Below are 20,250 nucleotides of genomic sequence, written 5' to 3' on the forward strand. Positions count from 1 at the left end.
TATCGGTGTGTCTAGACGTCTCTGGCCCTGGTTTATCTGTGTGTCTAGACGTCTCTGGCCCTAGTTTATCTGTGTGTCTAGACGTCTCTGGCCCTGGTTTATCTGTGTGTCTAGACGTCTCTGGCCCTGGTTTATTGGTGTGTCTAGACGTCTCTGGCCCTGGTTTATCGGTGTGTCTAGACGTCTATGGCCCTGGTTTATCTGTGTGTCTAGACGTCTATGGCCCTGGTTTATCTGTGTGTCGACGTCTCTGGCTCTGGTTTATCTGTGTGTCTAGACGTCTATGGCCCTGGTTTATGTGTGTCGACGTCTCTGGCTCTGGTTTATCGGTGTGTCTAGACGTCTCTGGCTCTGGTTTATCGGTGTGTCTAGACGTCACTGGCCCTGGTTTATCTGTTTGTCTAGACGTCTCTGGCCCTGGTTTATCGGTGTGTCTAGACGTCTATGGCCCTGGTTTATCGGTGTGTCTAGACGTCTATGGCCCTGGTTTATCTGTGTGTCGACGTCTCTGGCTCTGGTTTATCTGTGTGTCTAGACGTCTATGGCCCTGGTTTATCTGTGTGTCGACGTCTCTGGCCCTGGTTTATCGGTGTGTCTAGACGTCTATGGCCCTGGTTTATCGGTGTGTCTAGACGTCTATGGCCCTGGTTTATCGGTGTGTCTAGACGTATCTGGCTCTGGTTTATCGGTGTGTCTAGACGTCTCTGGCCCTGGTTTATCTGTGTGTCTAGACGTCTCTGGCCCTGGTTTATCGGTGTGTCTAGACGTCTCTGGCCCTGGTTTATCGGTGTGTCTAGACGTCTATGGCCCTGGTTTATCTGTGTGTCTAGACGTCTATGGCCCTGTTTATCTGTGTGTCGACGTCTCTGGTTTATCCGTGTGTCCAGACGTCTATGGCCCTGGTTTATCGGTGTGTCTAGACGTCTATGGCCCTGGTTTATCGGTGTGTCTAGACGTCTCTGACCCTGGTTTATCGGTGTGTCTAGACGTCTCTGGCCCTGGTTTATCTGTGTGTCTAGACGTCTCTGGCTCTGGTTTATCGGTGTGTCTAGACGTCTATGGCCCTGGTTTATCGGTGTGTCTAGACGTCTCTGGCTCTGGTTTATCGGTGTGTCTAGACGTCTCTGGCCCTCGTTTATCTGTGTGTCTAGACGTCTCTGGTTTATCGGTGAGTCTAGACGTCTCTGGCCCTGGTTTATCGGTGTCTCTAGACTTCTCTAGCTCTGGTTTATCGGTGTGTCGACGTCACTGGCTCTGGTTTATCTGTGTGTCTAGACGTCTCTGGCTCTGGTTTATCGGTGTGTCAACGTCACTGGCTCTGGTTTATCGGTGTGTCTAGACGTCTCTGGCTCTGGTTTATCGGTGTGTCTAGACATCTCTGGCTCTGGTTTATCGGTGTGTCTAGACGTCTCTGGCTCTGGATTATCGGTGTGTCTAGACATCTCTGGCTCTGGTTTATCGGTGTGTCTAGACATCTCTGGCTCTGGTTTATCGGTGTGTCTTGACGTCTCTGGCTCTGGTTTATCTGTGTGTCTAGACGTCTCTGGCTCTGGTTTATCGGTGTGTCAACGTCACTGGCCCTGGTTTATCGGTGTGTCTAGACGTCTCTGGCCCTGGTTTATCGGTGAGTCTAGACGTCTCTGGCCCTGGTTTATCTGTGTGTCTAGACGTCTATGGCCCTGGTTTATCGGTGTGTCTAGACGTCTCTGGCCCTGGTTTATCGGTGTGTCTAGACGTCTCTGGCCCTGGTTTATCTGTGTGTCTAGACGTCTCTGGCCCTGGTTTATCGGTGAGTCTAGACGTCTCTGGCCCTGGTTTATCTGTGTGTCGCGTCTCTGGCCCTGGTTTATCGGTGTGTCTAGACGTCTCTGGCCCTGGTTTATCTGTGTGTCTAGACGTCTCTGGCCCTGGTTTATCTGTGTGTCTAGACGTCTCTGGCCCTGGTTTATCTGTGTGTCGACGTCTCTGGCCCTGGTTTATCGGTGTGTCTAGACGTCTATGGCCCTGGTTTATCGGTGTGTCTAGACGTCTCTGGCCCTGGTTTATCTGTGTGTCTAGACGTCTATGACCCTGGTTTATCTGTGTGTCGACGTCTCTGGCTCTGGTTTATCGGTGTGTCTAGACGTCTCTGGCCCTGGTTTATCGGTGTGTCTAGACGTCTATGGCCCTGGTTTATCTGTGTGTCGACGTCTCTGGTTTATCGGTGTGTCTAGACGTCTCTGGCTCTGGTTTATCGGTGTGTCTAGACGTCTCTGGCCCTGGTTTATCGGTGTGTCTAGACGTCTCTGGCCCTGGTTTATCTGTGTGTCTAGACGTCTCTGGCCCTAGTTTATCTGTGTGTCTAGACGTCTCTGGCCCTGGTTTATCTGTGTGTCTAGACGTCTCTGGCCCTGGTTTATTGGTGTGTCTAGACGTCTCTGGCCCTGGTTTATCGGTGTGTCTAGACGTCTATGGCCCTGGTTTATCTGTGTGTCTAGACGTCTATGGCCCTGGTTTATCTGTGTGTCGACGTCTCTGGCTCTGGTTTATCTGTGTGTCTAGACGTCTATGGCCCTGGTTTATCTGTGTGTCGACGTCTCTGGCTCTGGTTTATCGGTGTGTCTAGACGTCTCTGGCTCTGGTTTATCGGTGTGTCTAGACGTCACTGGCCCTGGTTTATCTGTTTGTCTAGACGTCTCTGGCCCTGGTTTATCGGTGTGTCTAGACGTCTATGGCCCTGGTTTATCGGTGTGTCTAGACGTCTATGGCCCTGGTTTATCTGTGTGTCGACGTCTCTGGCTCTGGTTTATCTGTGTGTCTAGACGTCTATGGCCCTGGTTTATCTGTGTGTCGACGTCTCTGGCCCTGGTTTATCGGTGTGTCTAGACGTCTATGGCCCTGGTTTATCGGTGTGTCTAGACGTCTATGGCCCTGGTTTATCGGTGTGTCTAGACGTATCTGGCTCTGGTTTATCGGTGTGTCTAGACTTCTCTGGCCCTGGTTTATCTGTGTGTCTAGACGTCTCTGGCCCTGGTTTATCGGTGTGTCTAGACGTCTCTGGCCCTGGTTTATCGGTGTGTCTAGACGTCTATGGCCCTGGTTTATCTGTGTGTCTAGACGTCTATGGCCCTGTTTATCTGTGTGTCGACGTCTCTGGCTCTGGTTTATCCGTGTGTCCAGACGTCTATGGCCCTGGTTTATCGGTGTGTCTAGACGTCTATGGCCCTGGTTTATCGGTGTGTCTAGACGTCTCTGACCCTGGTTTATCGGTGTGTCTAGACGTCTCTGGCCCTGGTTTATCTGTGTGTCTAGACGTCTCTGGCTCTGGTTTATCGGTGTGTCTAGACGTCTATGGCCCTGGTTTATCGGTGTGTCTAGACGTCTCTGGCTCTGGTTTATCGGTGTGTCTAGACGTCTCTGGCCCTCGTTTATCTGTGTGTCTAGACGTCTCTGGTTTATCGGTGTGTCTAGACGTCTCTGGCCCTGGTTTATCGGTGTCTCTAGACTTCTCTAGCTCTGGTTTATCGGTGTGTCGACGTCACTGGCTCTGGTTTATCTGTGTGTCTAGACGTCTCTGGCTCTGGTTTATCGGTGTGTCAACGTCACTGGCTCTGGTTTATCGGTGTGTCTAGACGTCTCTGGCTCTGGTTTATCGGTGTGTCTAGACATCTCTGGCTCTGGTTTATCGGTGTGTCTAGACGTCTCTGGCTCTGGATTATCGGTGTGTCTAGACATCTCTGGCTCTGGTTTATCGGTGTGTCTAGACATCTCTGGCTCTGGTTTATCGGTGTGTCTAGACGTCTCTGGCTCTGGTTTATCTGTGTGTCTAGACGTCTCTGGCTCTGGTTTATCGGTGTGTCAACGTCACTGGCCCTGGTTTATCGGTGTGTCTAGACGTCTATGGCCCTGGTTTATCGGTGTGTCTAGATGTCTATGGCTCTGGTTTATCGGTGTGTCTAGACGTCTCTGGCCCTGGTTTATCGGTGTGTCAACGTCTCTGGCCCTGGTTTATCGGTGTGTCAACGTCACTGGCTCTGGTTTATCGGTGTGTCTAGACGTCTCTGGCCCTGGTTTATCTGTGTGTCGACGTCTCTGGCTCTGGTTTATCGGTGTGTCTAGATGTCTATGGCCCTGGTTTATCGGTGTGTCTAGACGTCCTTGGCCCTGGTTTATCTGTGTGTTGACGTCTATGGCTCTGGTTTATCGGTGTGTCTAGACGTCTCTGGCCCTGGTTTATCGGTGTGTCAACGTCACTGGCTCTGGTTTATCGGTGTGTCTAGATGTCTATGGCTCTGGTTTATCGGTGTGTCGACGTCACTGGCTCTGGTTTATCTGTGTGTCTAGACGTCTCTGGCTCTGGTTTATCGGTGTGTCAACGTCACTGGCTCTGGTTTATCGGTGTGTCTAGACGTCTCTGGCTCTGGTTTATCGGTGTGTCTAGACATCTCTGGCTCTGGTTTATCGGTGTGTCTAGACGTCTCTGGCTCTGGTTTATCGGTGTGTCTAGACATCTCTGGCTCTGGTTTATCGGTGTGTCAACGTCACTGGCTCTGGTTTATCGGTGTGTCGAGACGTCTCTGGCTCTGGTTTATCGGTGTGTCAACGTCACTGGCTCTGGTTTATCGGTGTGTCTAGACGTCTATGGCTCTGGTTTATCTGTGTGTCTAGATGTCTATGGCTCTGGTTTATCGGTGTGTCGACGTCTCTGGCTCTGGTTTATCGGTGTGTCAACGTCACTGGCTCTGGTTTATCGGTGTGTCTAGACGTCTATGGCCCTGGTTTATCGGTGTGTCAACGTCTCTGGCTCTGGTTTATCTGTGTGTCTAGACGTCTATGGCCCTGGTTTATCGGTGTGTCTAGATGTCTATGGCTCTGGTTTATCGGTGTGTCTAGACGTCTCTGGCCCTGGTTTATCGGTGTGTCTAGACGTCTCTGGCTCTGGTTTATCGGTGTGTCAACGTCACTGGCTCTGGTTTATCGGTGTGTCTAGACGTCTCTGGCTCATCGCTGTGTCTAGACGTCTCTGGCCCTGGTTTATCGGTGTGTCTAGACGTCTATGGCCCTGGTTTATCTGTGTGTCAACGTCACTGGCTCTGGTTTATCGGTGTGTCTAGACGTCTCTGGCTCTGGTTTATCGGTGTGTCGACATCTCTGGCTCTGGTTTATCGGTGTGTCTAGACATCGATGGCCCTGGTTTATCGGTGTGTCTAGACGTCTATGGCCCTGGTTTATCTGTGTGTCGATGTCTATGGCTCTGGTTTATCGGTGTGTCTAGACGTCTCTGGCCCTGGTTTATCGGTGAGTCTAGACGTCTCTGGCCCTGGTTTATCTGTGTGTCTAGACGTCTATGGCCCTGGTTTATCGGTGTGTCTAGACGTCTCTGGCCCTGGTTTATCGGTGTGTCTAGACGTCTCTGGCCCTGGTTTATCTGTGTGTCTAGACGTCTCTGGCCCTGGTTTATCGGTGAGTCTAGACGTCTCTGGCCCTGGTTTATCTGTGTGTCGCGTCTCTGGCCCTGGTTTATCGGTGTGTCTAGACGTCTCTGGCCCTGGTTTATCTGTGTGTCTAGACGTCTCTGGCCCTGGTTTATCTGTGTGTCTAGACGTCTCTGGCCCTGGTTTATCTGTGTGTCGACGTCTCTGGCCCTGGTTTATCGGTGTGTCTAGACGTCGTGTCTAGACGTCTCTGGCCCTGGTTTATCTGTGTGTCTAGACGTCTATGGCCCTGGTTTATCTGTGTGTCGACGTCTCTGGCTCTGGTTTATCGGTGTGTCTAGACGTCTCTGGCCCTGGTTTATCGGTGTGTCTAGACGTCTATGGCCCTGGTTTATCTGTGTGTCGACGTCTCTGGTTTATCGGTGTGTCTAGACGTCTCTGGCTCTGGTTTATCGGTGTGTCTAGACGTCTCTGGCCCTGGTTTATCGGTGTGTCTAGACGTCTCTGGCCCTGGTTTATCTGTGTGTCTAGACGTCTCTGGCCCTAGTTTATCTGTGTGTCTAGACGTCTCTGGCCCTGGTTTATCTGTGTGTCTAGACGTCTCTGGCCCTGGTTTATTGGTGTGTCTAGACGTCTCTGGCCCTGGTTTATCGGTGTGTCTAGACGTCTATGGCCCTGGTTTATCTGTGTGTCTAGACGTCTATGGCCCTGGTTTATCTGTGTGTCGACGTCTCTGGCTCTGGTTTATCTGTGTGTCTAGACGTCTATGGCCCTGGTTTATCTGTGTGTCGACGTCTCTGGCTCTGGTTTATCGGTGTGTCTAGACGTCTCTGGCTCTGGTTTATCGGTGTGTCTAGACGTCACTGGCCCTGGTTTATCTGTTTGTCTAGACGTCTCTGGCCCTGGTTTATCGGTGTGTCTAGACGTCTATGGCCCTGGTTTATCGGTGTGTCTAGACGTCTATGGCCCTGGTTTATCTGTGTGTCGACGTCTCTGGCTCTGGTTTATCTGTGTGTCTAGACGTCTATGGCCCTGGTTTATCTGTGTGTCGACGTCTCTGGCCCTGGTTTATCGGTGTGTCTAGACGTCTATGGCCCTGGTTTATCGGTGTGTCTAGACGTCTATGGCCCTGGTTTATCGGTGTGTCTAGACGTATCTGGCTCTGGTTTATCGGTGTGTCTAGACGTCTCTGGCCCTGGTTTATCTGTGTGTCTAGACGTCTCTGGCCCTGGTTTATCGGTGTGTCTAGACGTCTCTGGCCCTGGTTTATCGGTGTGTCTAGACGTCTATGGCCCTGGTTTATCTGTGTGTCTAGACGTCTATGGCCCTGTTTATCTGTGTGTCGACGTCTCTGGCTCTGGTTTATCCGTGTGTCCAGACGTCTATGGCCCTGGTTTATCGGTGTGTCTAGACGTCTATGGCCCTGGTTTATCGGTGTGTCTAGACGTCTCTGACCCTGGTTTATCGGTGTGTCTAGACGTCTCTGGCCCTGGTTTATCTGTGTGTCTAGACGTCTCTGGCTCTGGTTTATCGGTGTGTCTAGACGTCTATGGCCCTGGTTTATCGGTGTGTCTAGACGTCTCTGGCTCTGGTAGACGTCTCTGGCTCTGGTTTATCGGTGTGTCTAGACGTCTCTGGCCCTCGTTTATCTGTGTGTCTAGACGTCTCTGGTTTATCGGTGTGTCTAGACGTCTCTGGCCCTGGTTTATCGGTGTCTCTAGACTTCTCTAGCTCTGGTTTATCGGTGTGTCGACGTCACTGGCTCTGGTTTATCTGTGTGTCTAGACGTCTCTGGCTCTGGTTTATCGGTGTGTCAACGTCACTGGCTCTGGTTTATCGGTGTGTCTAGACGTCTCTGGCTCTGGTTTATCGGTGTGTCTAGACATCTCTGGCTCTGGTTTATCGGTGTGTCAACGTCACTGGCCCTGGTTTATCGGTGTGTCTAGACGTCTATGGCCCTGGTTTATCGGTGTGTCTAGATGTCTATGGCTCTGGTTTATCGGTGTGTCTAGACGTCTCTGGCCCTGGTTTATCGGTGTGTCAACGTCTCTGGCCCTGGTTTATCGGTGTGTCTAGACGTCTCTGGCCCTGGTTTATCTGTGTGTCTAGACGTCTCTGGCCCTAGTTTATCTGTGTGTCTAGACGTCTCTGGCCCTGGTTTATCTGTGTGTCTAGACGTCTCTGGCCCTGGTTTATTGGTGTGTCTAGACGTCTCTGGCCCTGGTTTATCGGTGTGTCTAGATGTCTATGGCTCTGGTTTATCGGTGTGTCAACGTCACTGGCTCTGGTTTATCGGTGTGTCTAGACGTCTCTGGCCCTGGTTTATCGGTGTGTCTAGACGTCTCTGGCCCTGGTTTATCAGTGTGTCTAGACGTCTCTGGCTCTGGTTTATCTGTGTGTCGACGTCACTGGCTCTGGTTTATCTGTGTGTCTAGACGTCTCTGGCTCTGGTTTATCGGTGTGTCAACGTCACTGGCTCTGGTTTATCGGTGTGTCTAGACGTCTCTGGCTCTGGTTTATCGGTGTGTCTAGACGTCTCTGGCCCTGGTTTATCGGTGTGTCTAGACGTCTCTGGCTCTGGTTTATCGGTGTGTCTAGATGTCTATGGCTCTGGTTTATCGGTGTGTCAACGTCACTGGCTCTGGTTTATCGGTGTGTCTAGACGTCTCTGGCCCTGGTTTATCGGTGTGTCTAGACGTCTCTGGCTCTGGTTTATCGCTGTGTCTAGACGTCTCTGGCCCTGGTTTAATCCGTGTGTCTAGACGTCTCTGGCCCTGGTTTATCTGTGTGTCGACATCTCTGGCTCTGGTTTATCGGTGTGTCTAGACGTCTCTGGCTCTGGTTTATCGCTGTGTCTAGACGTCTCTGGCCCTGGTTTAATCGGTGTGTCGACGTCTCTGGCCCTGGTTTATCTGTGTGTCGACATCTCTGGCTCTGGTTTATCGGTGTGTCTAGACGTCTCTGGCTCTGGTTTATCGCTGTGTCTAGACGTCTCTGGCCCTGGTTTATCGGTGTGTCTAGACGTCTATGGCCCTGGTTTATCTGTGTGTCAACGTCACTGGCTCTGGTTTATCTGTGTGTCGACATCTCTGGCTCTGGTTTATCGGTGTGTCTAGACGTCTCTGGCTCTGGTTTATCGGTGTGTCTAGACGTCTCTGGCTCTGGTTTATCTGTGTGTCGACATCTCTGGCTCTGGTTTATCGGTGTGTCTAGACGTCTCTGGCTCTGGTTTATCGGTGTGTCTAGACGTCTCTGGCTCTGGTTTATCGGTGTGTCTAGACGTCTCTGGCCCTGGTTTATCGGTGTGTCGACGTCTCTGGCCCTGGTTTATCGGTGTGTCGACGTCTGTGGCCCTGGTTTATCGGTGTGTCAACGTCACTGGCTCTGGTTTATCGGTGTGTCTAGACGTCTCTGGCTCTGGTTTATCGGTGTGTCTAGACGTCTCTGGCCCTGGTTTATCGGTGTGTCGACGTCTCTGGCCCTGGTTTATCGGTGTGTCGACGTCTCTGGCCCTGGTTTATCGGTGTGTCGACGTCTCTGGCTCTAGATCTCACCTTCCTCTTCGATTCCTCCAGCATCTTCTCCCGGGCCTTCCTCAAGATCTTGGACTGTCCTGATTTGGGTGCCAGAGCTCGCGCTTGCTGCTCCTTCAGCGCCTGCGTCTCGGGACTGCTCTGAATGGTGAACGGCTTCTCGACCACACAGTCCCGAGTGTCGTCCATAACTGTGGAACGGAAACACCAGAGGGGTTATCGTCACAGGCTGAGACAGACCTAATCACTCCATCATTAGCTCACCAGATTCCCTGTGGTCCGCCGATCCCCCACCTTTCCCAACCCGATCCCCCGGCTTTCCCAACCCGATCCCCCACCTTTCCTCCGATTCCCAACCCGATCTCCCGCTTTTCTTCCGATTCCCTGCCGTTCCCCACCCGATTCCCCACGGTTCCCCGGTCATCCATCGGGCCCCCAATAGACCACTAAATCCCTCATGTTCCCCGAATTCCACCACATCCCGAAGGCCCAATTCCCTAGCAGATCCCCGACAACCACCATTCCCCATTTTCCCTCTCCCCGCCTCCCCCATTCTCCCTCTCCCGCTTCGGCCGTCCACCCCATTCCCCCCCCCTCCGCCCCATTCCCCCCCCTCCGCCCCATTTCCCCCCCCTCCGCCCCATCCCCCCCCTCCGCCCCATTCCCCCCCCTCCGCCCCATTCCCCCCCCTCCGCCCCATTCCCCCCCCCCTCCGCCCCATTCCCCCCCCCCTCCGCCCCATTCCCCCCCCCCCTCCGCCCCATTCCCCCCCCCCCTCCGCCCCATTCTCCCCCCCTCCGCCCCATTCTCCCCCCCTCCGCCCCATTCTCCCCCCCTCCGCCCCATTCTCCCCCCCTCCGCCCCATTCTCCCCCCCTCCGCCCCATTCTCCCCCCCTCCGCCCCATTCTCCCCCCCTCCGCCCCATTCTCCTCCCCCCCCACCCCCCATTCCCCCCCCCCGCCCCATTCCCCCCCCCGCCCCATTCCCCCTCCGCTATAAATGCCCCCTCCGCCCCATCCCCCCTCGGGTATGTGTCTATACGTACTGACGACGTGGTCAGCGACGAAGGGGTGGTAGAGCAGTGCTGGCCATGACAATCTCCGCCGGGGATCCTTGGTCAACAGTCCCTGGAGGAAACACTAACAGAGACACACAGACACTATTTAGTTTCTCAGCTCCTCTCACCACCTCAGCTAGACCCAAATTCTTTGTAGCCAGAGAAGTTCTTTTTGAAGTGTGGTCACTGTTGCCACGTAGGAAGTGCAGCACAGCAAGATCCCACAAACAGACCCATCAGAATGACCAATGCGGCGCTCCCTCAGTACTGACCCTCTGACAGTGCGGAGCTCTCTCAGCACTGAGCCTCTGACAGTGCGGCACTTCTTCAGTACTGACCCCCTGACACTGCGGCACTCCCTCAGTACTGACCCTCCGACAGTGCGGCACTCCCTCAGCACTGACCCTCTGACAGTGCGGCACTCCCTCAGTACTGACCCTCTGACAGTGCGGCACTCCCTCAGTACTGACCCTCTGACAGTGCGGAGCTCCCTCAGTACTGATCCTCCGACAGTGCGGCACTCCCACAGTACTGACCCTTTGACAGTGCGGCACTCTCACAGTACTGACCTTCTGACAGTGCGGCACTCCCTCAGTACTGACCCTCTGACAGTGAGGAGCTCCCTCAGTACTGATCCTCCGACAGTGCGGCGCTCCCTCAGTACTGACCCTCCGACAGTACGGCACTCCCTCAGTACTGACCCTCTGACAGTGCGGCACTCCCTCAGTACTGACCCCCTGACAGTGCGGCGCTCCCTCAGTACTGACGCTCTGACAGTGTGGCGCTCCCTCAGTACTGACCCTCTGACAGTGTGGCGCTCCCTCAGTACTGACCCTCTGACAGTGCAGCACTCCCTCAGTATTGACCCTCTGACATTGCGGCGCTCCCCCAGTACTGACCCTCTGACAGTGCGGCGCTCCCTCAGTACTGACCCTCTGACAGAGCGGCGTTCCCTCAGTACTGACCCTCTGACAGTGCGAGACTGATTCTCCAACAGTGCGACACTTCCTACAGCAGCAGGAGTCGGCCATTCAGCCTTTCAAGCCCACTCTGCTGTTCAATGAGACGGACTCTACCCCCCCATTCACTCCCCTCCCACACCCCCATGTACACTCTCCCCTATCACTGACTCTACCCCCATTCACTCCCCCCCCACACCCCCATATCACTGACTCTACCCCCCATTCACTCCCCTCCCACACCCCCATGTACACTCTCCCCATCACTAACTCTACCCCCCATTCACTCGCCCCCCCCCACACCCCCATATCACTGACTCTACACCCCATTCACTCCCCTCCCACACCCCCATGTACACTCTCCCCTATCACTGACTCTACCCCCCATTCACTCCCCTCCCACACCCCCATGTACACTCTCCCCTATCACTGACTCTACCCCCTATTCACTCCCCTCCCACACCCCCATGTACACTCTCCCCTATCACTGACTCTACCCCCCATTCACTCGCCTCCCACACCCCCATGTACACTCTCCCCTATCACTGACTCTACCCCCATTCACTCCCCCCCCCACACCCCCATATCACTGACTCTACCCCCCATTCACTCCCCTCCCACACCCCCATGTACACTCTCCCCTATCACTGACTCTACTCCCCATTCACTCCCCCCCCCCACACCCCCATATCACTGACTCTACCCCCCATTCACTCCCCTCCCACACCCCCATGTACACTCTCCCCTATCACTGACTCTACCCCCATTTAATCCCCTCCCACACCCCCATGTACACTCTCCCCTATCACTGACTCTCCCCCCCATTCACTCCCCTCCCACACCCCCATGTACACTCTCCCCTATCACTGACTCTACCCACCCATTCACTCCCCCCCCACACCCCCATGTACACTCTCCCCTATCACTGACTCTACCCCCCATTCACTCCCCTCCCACACCCCCATGTACTCTCCCCTATCACTGACTCTACCCCCCATTCACTCCCCCCCCACACCCCCATGTGCACTCTCCCCTATCACTGACTCTACCCCCCATTCACTCCCCTCCCACACCCCCATGTACACTCTCCCCTATCACTGACTCTACCCACCCATTCACTCCCCCCCACACCCCCATGTACACTCCCCTATCACTGACTCTACCCACCCATTCACTCCCCCCCACACCCCCATGTACACTCCCCTATCACTGACTCTACCCCCCATTCACTCCCCTCCCACATCCCCATGTACACTCTGACACCAGGGCACCTCAATTCCCACCTACCTTGAAGTCAGGGCTGATTCCTTTGGGCCACTTGACAGGGTCCTTGATGATGATGCTGACGAGCTGGAAGATGCTGTTAGTGTAGAACGGGGGAGTGCCCACGTAGAGCTCGTACAGGATGCAGCCCAGGGACCATAGATCGGCCGTGTGATCATAAGGCTTCTCCTCCACCAGTTCTGGTGACATGTACAGGGGAGTGCCCTTAATGGAGGTCAGCACCAGTGTCTGCAGGCTCATGGCACGAGCAAACCTGGGGGCAGGAGAGGGAGCGGGGGGTGAGAAATCAGGGTGATGGAGCAGGGGCGGGGTCAGGAGGAGGGAGCGGGAGTCAGGGGGAGGGAGCGGAGTCAGGAAGAAGGAGCCGGGGTCAGGAAGAGGATGGGGAGAGAGGGAAGGTGGGAGGGAGAGCAGCATAAGTTGAAAACAGAGTGATTCTCTCCGAACTGCTCAACATAAAGCTCAATTGCTTTAGCCTGACAGTCCCGTACCTACACCTCACCGTGTCTCACAGTCCCGCACCGACACCTCCCCATGTCTCTCAGTCCCGTACCTACACCTCCCCGTGTCTACAAGACCCGTACCTACACCTCCCAGTGTCTCACAGTCCCGTACCTACACCTCCCCGTGTCTCACAGTCCCGTACCTACACCTCCCCGTGTCTCACAGTCCTGTACCTACACCTCCCCGTGTCTACAAGACCCGTACCTACACCTCCCAGTGTCTCACAGTCCCGTACCTACACCTCCCCGTGTCTCACAGTCCTGTACCGACACCTCCCCGTGTCTACAAGACCCGTACCTACACCTCCCAGAGTCTCACAGACCCGTACCTACACCTCCCAGAGTCTCACAGACCCGTACCTACACCTCCCAGAGTCTCACAGTCCCGTACCTACACCTCCCCGTGTCTCACAGTCCCGTACCTACACCTCCCCGGTCACACAGTCCCGTACCAACACCTCCCCGTGTCTCACAGTCCCGTACCTACACCTCCCAGAGTCTCACAGACCCGTACCTACAGCTCCCAGTGTCTCACAGTCCCGTACCTACACCTCCCCGTGTCTCACAGTCCCGTACCTACACCTCCCCGTGTCTCACAGTCCCGTACCTACACCTCCCCCTGTCTCGCAGCCCCTTACCTGCACCTCCCAGTGTCTCACAGTCCCGTACCGACACCTCCCCGTGTCTCAGTCCCGTACCTACACCTCCCCGTGTCTCACAGTCCCGTACCTACACCTCCCAGTGTCTCACAGTCCTGTACCGACACCTCCCCGTGTCTCTCAGTCCTGTACCTACACCTCCCAGAGTATCACAGACCCGTACCTACACCTCCCAGTGTCTCACAGTCCTGTACCGACACCTCCCAGTGTCTCTCAGTCCCGTACCAACACCTCCCCGTGTCTCACAGTCCCGTACCTACACCTCCCAGTGTCTCACAGTCCCGCACCGACACCTCCCAGTGTCTCTCAGTCCCGTACCTACACCTCCCCGTGTCTCACAGACCCGTACCTACACCTCCCCGTGTCTCACAGACCCGTACCTACACCTCCCCGGTCTCACAGTCCCGTACCAACACCTCCCCGTGTCTCACAGTCCCGTACCTACACCTCCCAGAGTCTCACAGACCCGTACCTACACCTCCCAGGGTCTCACAGACCCGTACCTACACCTCCCAGGGTCTCACAGTCCTGTACCGGCACCTCCCAGTGTCTCACAGTCTCGTACCTACACCTCCCCGTCTCGCAGCCCCTTACCTGCACCTCCCAGTGTCTCACAGTCCCGTACCGACACCTCCCCGTGTCTCAGTCCCGTACCTACACCTCCCTGTGTCTCACAGACCCATACCTACACCTCCCCGGTCTCACAGTCCCGTACCAACACCTCCCCGTGTCTCACAGTCCCGTACCTACACCTCCCAGTGTCTCACAGTCCCGTACCTACACCTCCCCGTGTCTCAGTCCTGTCCCTACACCTCCCCGTGTCTCACAGTCCCGTACCTACACCTCACCGTGTCTCGCAGACCCGTACCTGCACCTCCCAGTGTCTCAGTCCCGTACCTACACCTCCCAGTGTCTCGCAGACCCGTACCTGCACCTCCCCGTGTCTCACAGTCCCGTACCTACACCTCCCCGTGTGTCAGTCCCGTACCTACACCTCCCCGTGTCTCACAGTCCCGTACCTACACCTCCCCCTGTCTCGCAGACCCGTACCTGCAGCTCCCCGTGTCTCACAGTCCCGTACCTACACCTCCCAGTGTCTCTCAGTCCCGTACCGACACCTCCCCGGTCTCACAGTCCCGTACCTACACCTCACCGTGTCTCGCAGACCTGTACCTACACCTCCCCGTGTCTCACAGTCCCGTACCTACACCTCCCAGTGTCTCACAGTCCCGCACCGACACCTCCCAGTGTCTCTCAGTCCTGTACCGACACCTCCCCGGTCTCACAGTCCCGTACCTACACCTCACCGTGTCTCGCAGACCTGTACCTACACCTCCCCGTGTCTCACAGTCCCGTACCTACACCTCCCCGTGTCTCACAGACCCGTACCGATACCTCCCCTGTCTCACAGTCCCGTACCTACACCTCCCCGTGTCTCAGTCCCGTACCTACACGTCCTAGTGTCTCACAGTCCCGTACCAAACCTCCCCGTGTCTCAGTCCCGTACCTACACCTCCCCGTGTCTCAGTCCCGTACCTACACCTCCCCGTGTCTCACAGTCCCGTACCTACACCTCCCAGTGTCTCACGGTCCCCGACCTACACCTCCCCGTGTCTCAGTCTCGTACGAGAAGAGTAGGGCCAGTCAAGGACAGTAGTGGGAAGTTGTGCGTGGAGTCCGAAGAGATAGGAGAGGTGCTAAATGAATATTTTTCGTCAGTATTCACACAGGAAAAAGACAATGTTGGCGAGGAGAATACTGAGATACACCTCCCCGTGTCACACAGTCCCGTACCTACACCTCCCAGTGTCTCAGTCCCGTACCTACACCTCTCCGTGTCTCTCAGTCCCGTACCTACACCTCCCCGTGTCTCACAGTCCCGTACCTACACCTCTCCGTGTCTCACAGTCCCGTACCTACACCTCCCCGTGTCTCACAGTCCCGTACCTACACCTCCCAGTGTCTCACAGTCCCGTACCTACACCTCCCAGTGTCTCACAGTCCCGTACCTACACCTCCCCATGTCTCAGTGCTGTACCTACACCTCCCCGTGTCTCAACAGTCCCGTACCTACACCTCCCCGTGTCTCACAGTCCCGTACCTACACCTCCCCGTGTCTCACAGTCCCGTACCTACACCTCCCAGTGTCTCACAGTCCCGTGCCTACACCTCTCCGTGTCTCACAGTCCCGTACCTACACCTCCCCGTGTCTCACAGTCCCGTACCTACACCTCCCCGTATCTCGCAGTCCCGTACCTGCACCTCCCCATGTCTCAGTGCTGTACCTACACCTCCCAGTGTCTCACAGTCCCGTACCTACACCTCCCCGTGTCTCACAGTCCCGTACCTACACCTCCCCGTGTCTCACAGTCCCGTACCTGCACCTCCCCGTGTCTCGCAGTCCTCTACACCGCCTCGGCCCTTACAGCCCTGAAGGTGCTCCCTTACCCGAAATCGCAGAGTTTGAGGACGCCGCCTTTTCCGAGCAGGATGTTCTGCGGTTTCATGTCACGGTGCAGGATGCGGTGCGAGTGAAGGTAGTAGAGAGCGGACACTAGCTGGCAGGCGATATCGCGGACCTGCAATGCCAAAGGGGAAAGGAGTGGGTGGCACCTCGTGCAACAGTCAACATCAACAGCCCGCCCACCCCCAGAGTCTCCCAAACCAGCCCCTGCCCCCGTCTCAACCACCCATGCACAGGGCCATTTCTCCACAGCACCTCTGCGACAGCTGTCACATCTGCACAGCAAGATCCCAGCTGGAACATTGTAACTCGACAACAGCTCACTTTGATTTACCGTCCGATTTGCAGTGGAAAAATCAGTCTTTTCTTTTAAGAGTGACATTTTCTTGAGGGTTTAATAGCGTCCGAGGGCAATGGGGGAGAACTGCCACCCACACCGCACTCCCCCATCCCCCATACCTCGCTCTTGCTCCAACAGCAACTTGCAGGAGTTGCTGGATTGTGTGGGACACCCGTGGAGAGAGCTCCTTCAGAAAGGCAGCAAACACGCGGAGTTTGGATTGAGAGAGAGCGGCGGTGAAGCAGAAGGAGCACAGACAACCCGTCCGTGCCAGCCTCCCAGTGGCACATTGTAAGAATCCTCCTGTTCGGTCCCTGCTTCTCCCGCTCTGCCATTAATTCTGCTGTTCCGAATCTTTGTCTGTGGACGATTAATGGGCCTCCGCCTTTAACGTGGACTTTGCCTTTAATTCGGGCAGAAGCTTGGGCTGGTTGAAACTGAAGATTGACCTGTGACCAAGAGGCAAAGCAAACTGCAAGAAGCTGTCTGTGATTCCAACGAGCTGATTCAAGAGTGATTTGACTGACATCAGTGACGATTCAAGAGTGATGGACTTGGCTGGCGGCCAATGAGCTGGTTCAAAATGGTGGGCTTTTGCTGATACCCGGTGGTGATTGGTTCTGACTACTCTGGCATGTTCTTCAGAGCTACGGGGTTCCGGTTTTACTTTCAGTTTGGATTCTGGCAGCGGAGGTGAAAGAACCCAGCTGGACTCTCTCCAGGAAAAATGATGGCTAATGGCGATCCAGCCATCACTTTCTCTCCAAATAAGCCTGGGAATGTTTGATTCCTGATAACAGGGCCCGGAGGAGACCCCGCAAACTGAGCAGAAAGTCTGAAGAAACAAAGCCTCTGTCACGCCAGGAAAGGTGTGAGTTCAGTGTTTTAAAAAACTGCAAGAAAACCAGTGCAGGCCGCAAACATGGGAGATTTAAAAAGTTGCCCATGTCGGGAAGAAAGTGTACTGAAGAAATCCTCAACTGAAACAAGGACTTTTATCTTTTGCCCTTCACCCCTGTAGAAGTCAATATTTTCCTGCTTCTTTGACTGTGGTAAAGACTCAACAATAGATTGTTATGGTAAAATAACAAAGCTTAATTTACGAAACGACCGCATGCAGTTTTGGCTGACAGTTGAGGTCAGAGAGCAGTTACTACCACTGCTGATTCTTACTCAAGTCTGCGCTTTTACAGAAAATCAGTTCAGTATTTATACATTATTATCAAGATTGCGTGACGACAGCTTAGTCAGGAATCTGATCGGAAGTAGAAACGTAAGCAATGTCATGAAACAGGCATGACCTGTTGATCTTCTCGGACTCTTTGTCTCATCCCTCATACCATTATCTTGTCCTTTGATAGGACATTAAAAGTCGGAGGAGACTCATCCATTCCTTATCTTATTCCTACCTCCCTGGGTTACGACGAGTTAGCCTTATCAGAAATTACAGAGGTCAAGCATTTTGGAATAGCTTGACCTTCTCTGATCTTATTCAAGCTTTAGGTTATGCGGAGTCAGCCTTATTGGTCTTACAAAGGGGTCTGGTACATTGAAACGGCTAGGTCAGCTTTTCTTACATTGTACCGAATAGTTGACCAGTTTTCCCATCATGCCATTACTTAATTCGTACAACATCGCACCCCTACTATTTTCACCCCTTTCCACCCCTGTCTTGTGTGTGGGTGGATAGAGGGTGGGAGAGCTGGGGGGGGGGGGTTAGTAGGAGGTTAACTGGCCTTTAAAATGTTATAATCACTGCATATTTTGCCTTTATTCCTGTTATAAACAGTAATTGTTTCAAATTACAAATCTGGTGGCTGTAGATTATTGGGTAGCTAACTTCAGGACTTTGACTCAAATTATCGGTTGATTGATTTGTGTTGGGAGCCTGGGATCGGAAAGGTCGGAATAGACCGTGCTCTCGCCCAGGGTGTCGTAACAACATGACCCGGGTGCCGGTCTGCAAATTGGCCATCTCCATACCCATTGAACAGCAGAGGAAGCCAATCATCCTCAATCCCAGGAGAGCAAGCGAGAGACGGGGGTAGAGAGCAAGCGAGAGACGGGAGGTAGAGAGCAAGCGAGGGACAGGGGTAGCGAGCAAGCGAGAGACGGGGGGGGGGGGGGGGGGGGGTAGAGAGAGCAAGCGAGAGACGGGGGGGGGGGGTAAGAGAGTAAGTGAGAGACGGGGGGTAGAGAGCAATCGAGTAGTGTAGCCACCTGGGTTGGACACTTCCAGACTTTAAAATGGAGATCCGCAAAGAATGCAGGGAAATTCAGTCAAACCAGGAAAAACAGCAGGTGCAAAGTTTCCTGCATATCAGAACTTACAGGAACCCAGACAGCACTGAAACTAACAACCATCTACATATCAATGAGCGATCCCTGGGAACAATTGGAAACAGTTAAGGTAAACAAGGCCAAGCCAGACTCCAGCAGGAGCCAAGACAAAGGAAGGCCAATGGACACTTAGGAACCGCCCAGTGATCAGGGAGCAGCTTCAGTATTGGAGAAATCGATCCGAGTGATCAATCACTTGGAACCAGGTACGGGGTCCGCCCCGAAGCCCCTGGGGACTATAAAATAGAGTCCCCAAGTTCAATTCGTCCTTCTTGGCAGGGTCTCTCAGCAGCTCGAAACAATCCTTGACAGTGACCTGCCTAAGTTGCTGCATCAACCAAGTAAGTCTCCAGTCAATGCTCGCTACGTGATCGGTGCTCCTAGCTACCAGTCCATACCAGCTTTGAAGCCTGCAGACTCAGAATCAAACGAAAGGCCATTTGTTACCCTGACCGGGTGGGCCAGTTCCAAAGCTAAGTATAGGCCTCTTAGTATTAGAGATAGTCTAGTGAGTAGAGTTTTATACATGAGTAGTGATTGACTGTGTCAAATAAATGTGTTTTGATTTGAAACTTACGAATTGGTGTATTGAGTTATTGATCATTACTTGAACTTGAACCTCGTGGCGGTATCATAAAGATACCTGGCGACTCGAGAGCAAACAGAGTTATAGAAACAGAGCAAATTAAGTAAAGACACAACGAGCAACATTTAAGAGCCAACCAAAAGTTAGCAACATTTACTGGCGACTCTGGTGGGACCCGACTTAGAAGAGGCGTAACCACTCTGAGAGAACCCAAAATTTGAATTGAGAATCCAATTGGGAACAGAAACATTCTCAAGTGTTCAAGCACTTCTGATCAATCCTCATAATTCGGAAGCGTGTTAATGCATGCGTAACTAACAGGGCTATAAGGTAAAACTGATAGATTTTGTTACGAAAAACTGTTGGGAGTTTGTATTCCGGAAAATAGCGAACGCCGTACTCGTGTTTACAGCTCCGCCTTAGTACCCCTCATTCCAAATTTTAAAAGAGAGCATTCAGATAGGAAAAATGGCAATGAAGGCAATGGAACGCCTCATGAACCCTCAAGAATTTGTGGTCGCAGCGACCAGCAGCAGAGTAGGTCAGTGTCCCATTTGGGAAGTTGAGATTAGAAGGTACCTCAAAGGGAAGGGATGGCCCTTTGGAGTGACTTTTGTTCAAATGAGGAAACAGGTCCCGGGAGTATAGGACATACTTGGTGGGAGAACCCGAGCGAAATCCATAAGAAGAGCTTAGGGAAAGCTCGCAAGCCGATGGCAATCGTGTCCTGTCTGGCACAATTGCGAGGCACAGAGGTCGTTCGGACTCTCCGCAAAGAGATAGAAGAGAGACATCGAATGGGCAAGGTCGATGTTAGTGAGATCGAGAGAGAGAATGTAGAATTGAGATGGAAGTTGACAGCAAAGGACGGAGAGGTGGATGATGCCAAGCGGGCACACCAGTCCTGTCTAGCGCATCTGAGCAGCTTCCAAACCCAATACGATAAGGCCTATCGGGACACACAACGTGCAGTCCTGGTAAAAGAGACAGAGAAACAGGTAGAGGCATTGCAAAGGCAGTGCAGCGATCTAAAAGCAGCGTTAAGAGCACTCCATGCTGCCACCACGGAGCATAGACAAAGCTCAGTGGATCATGCAAAATGCCAGAAGC

The 20,250-nt window shown here is 53.7% G+C and overlaps 1 protein-coding gene across 1 annotated transcript in view; it reads right to left on the bottom strand.

The window, feature by feature from the left end:
- stk36 (serine/threonine kinase 36 (fused homolog, Drosophila)) overlaps nucleotides 1-20,250 on the bottom strand; it is a 232,024-nt gene that overhangs the window by 143,124 nt on the left and 68,650 nt on the right. Inside the window, exons 4-7 of the mRNA XM_072485425.1 lie at nucleotides 15,859-15,989; nucleotides 12,252-12,501; nucleotides 9,994-10,087; nucleotides 8,969-9,138 (exon numbers count right to left, since the gene is read on the bottom strand). Of these exons, the coding sequence (XP_072341526.1) occupies nucleotides 8,969-9,138; nucleotides 9,994-10,087; nucleotides 12,252-12,501; nucleotides 15,859-15,989 (645 nt within the window). The remainder of the gene's footprint in view (nucleotides 1-8,968; nucleotides 9,139-9,993; nucleotides 10,088-12,251; nucleotides 12,502-15,858; nucleotides 15,990-20,250) is intronic.

This window comes from Scyliorhinus torazame, chromosome 19 (genome assembly GCF_047496885.1).
Source record: "Scyliorhinus torazame isolate Kashiwa2021f chromosome 19, sScyTor2.1, whole genome shotgun sequence".
In the NCBI taxonomy this organism is placed as follows: Eukaryota; Metazoa; Chordata; class Chondrichthyes; order Carcharhiniformes; family Scyliorhinidae; genus Scyliorhinus; species Scyliorhinus torazame.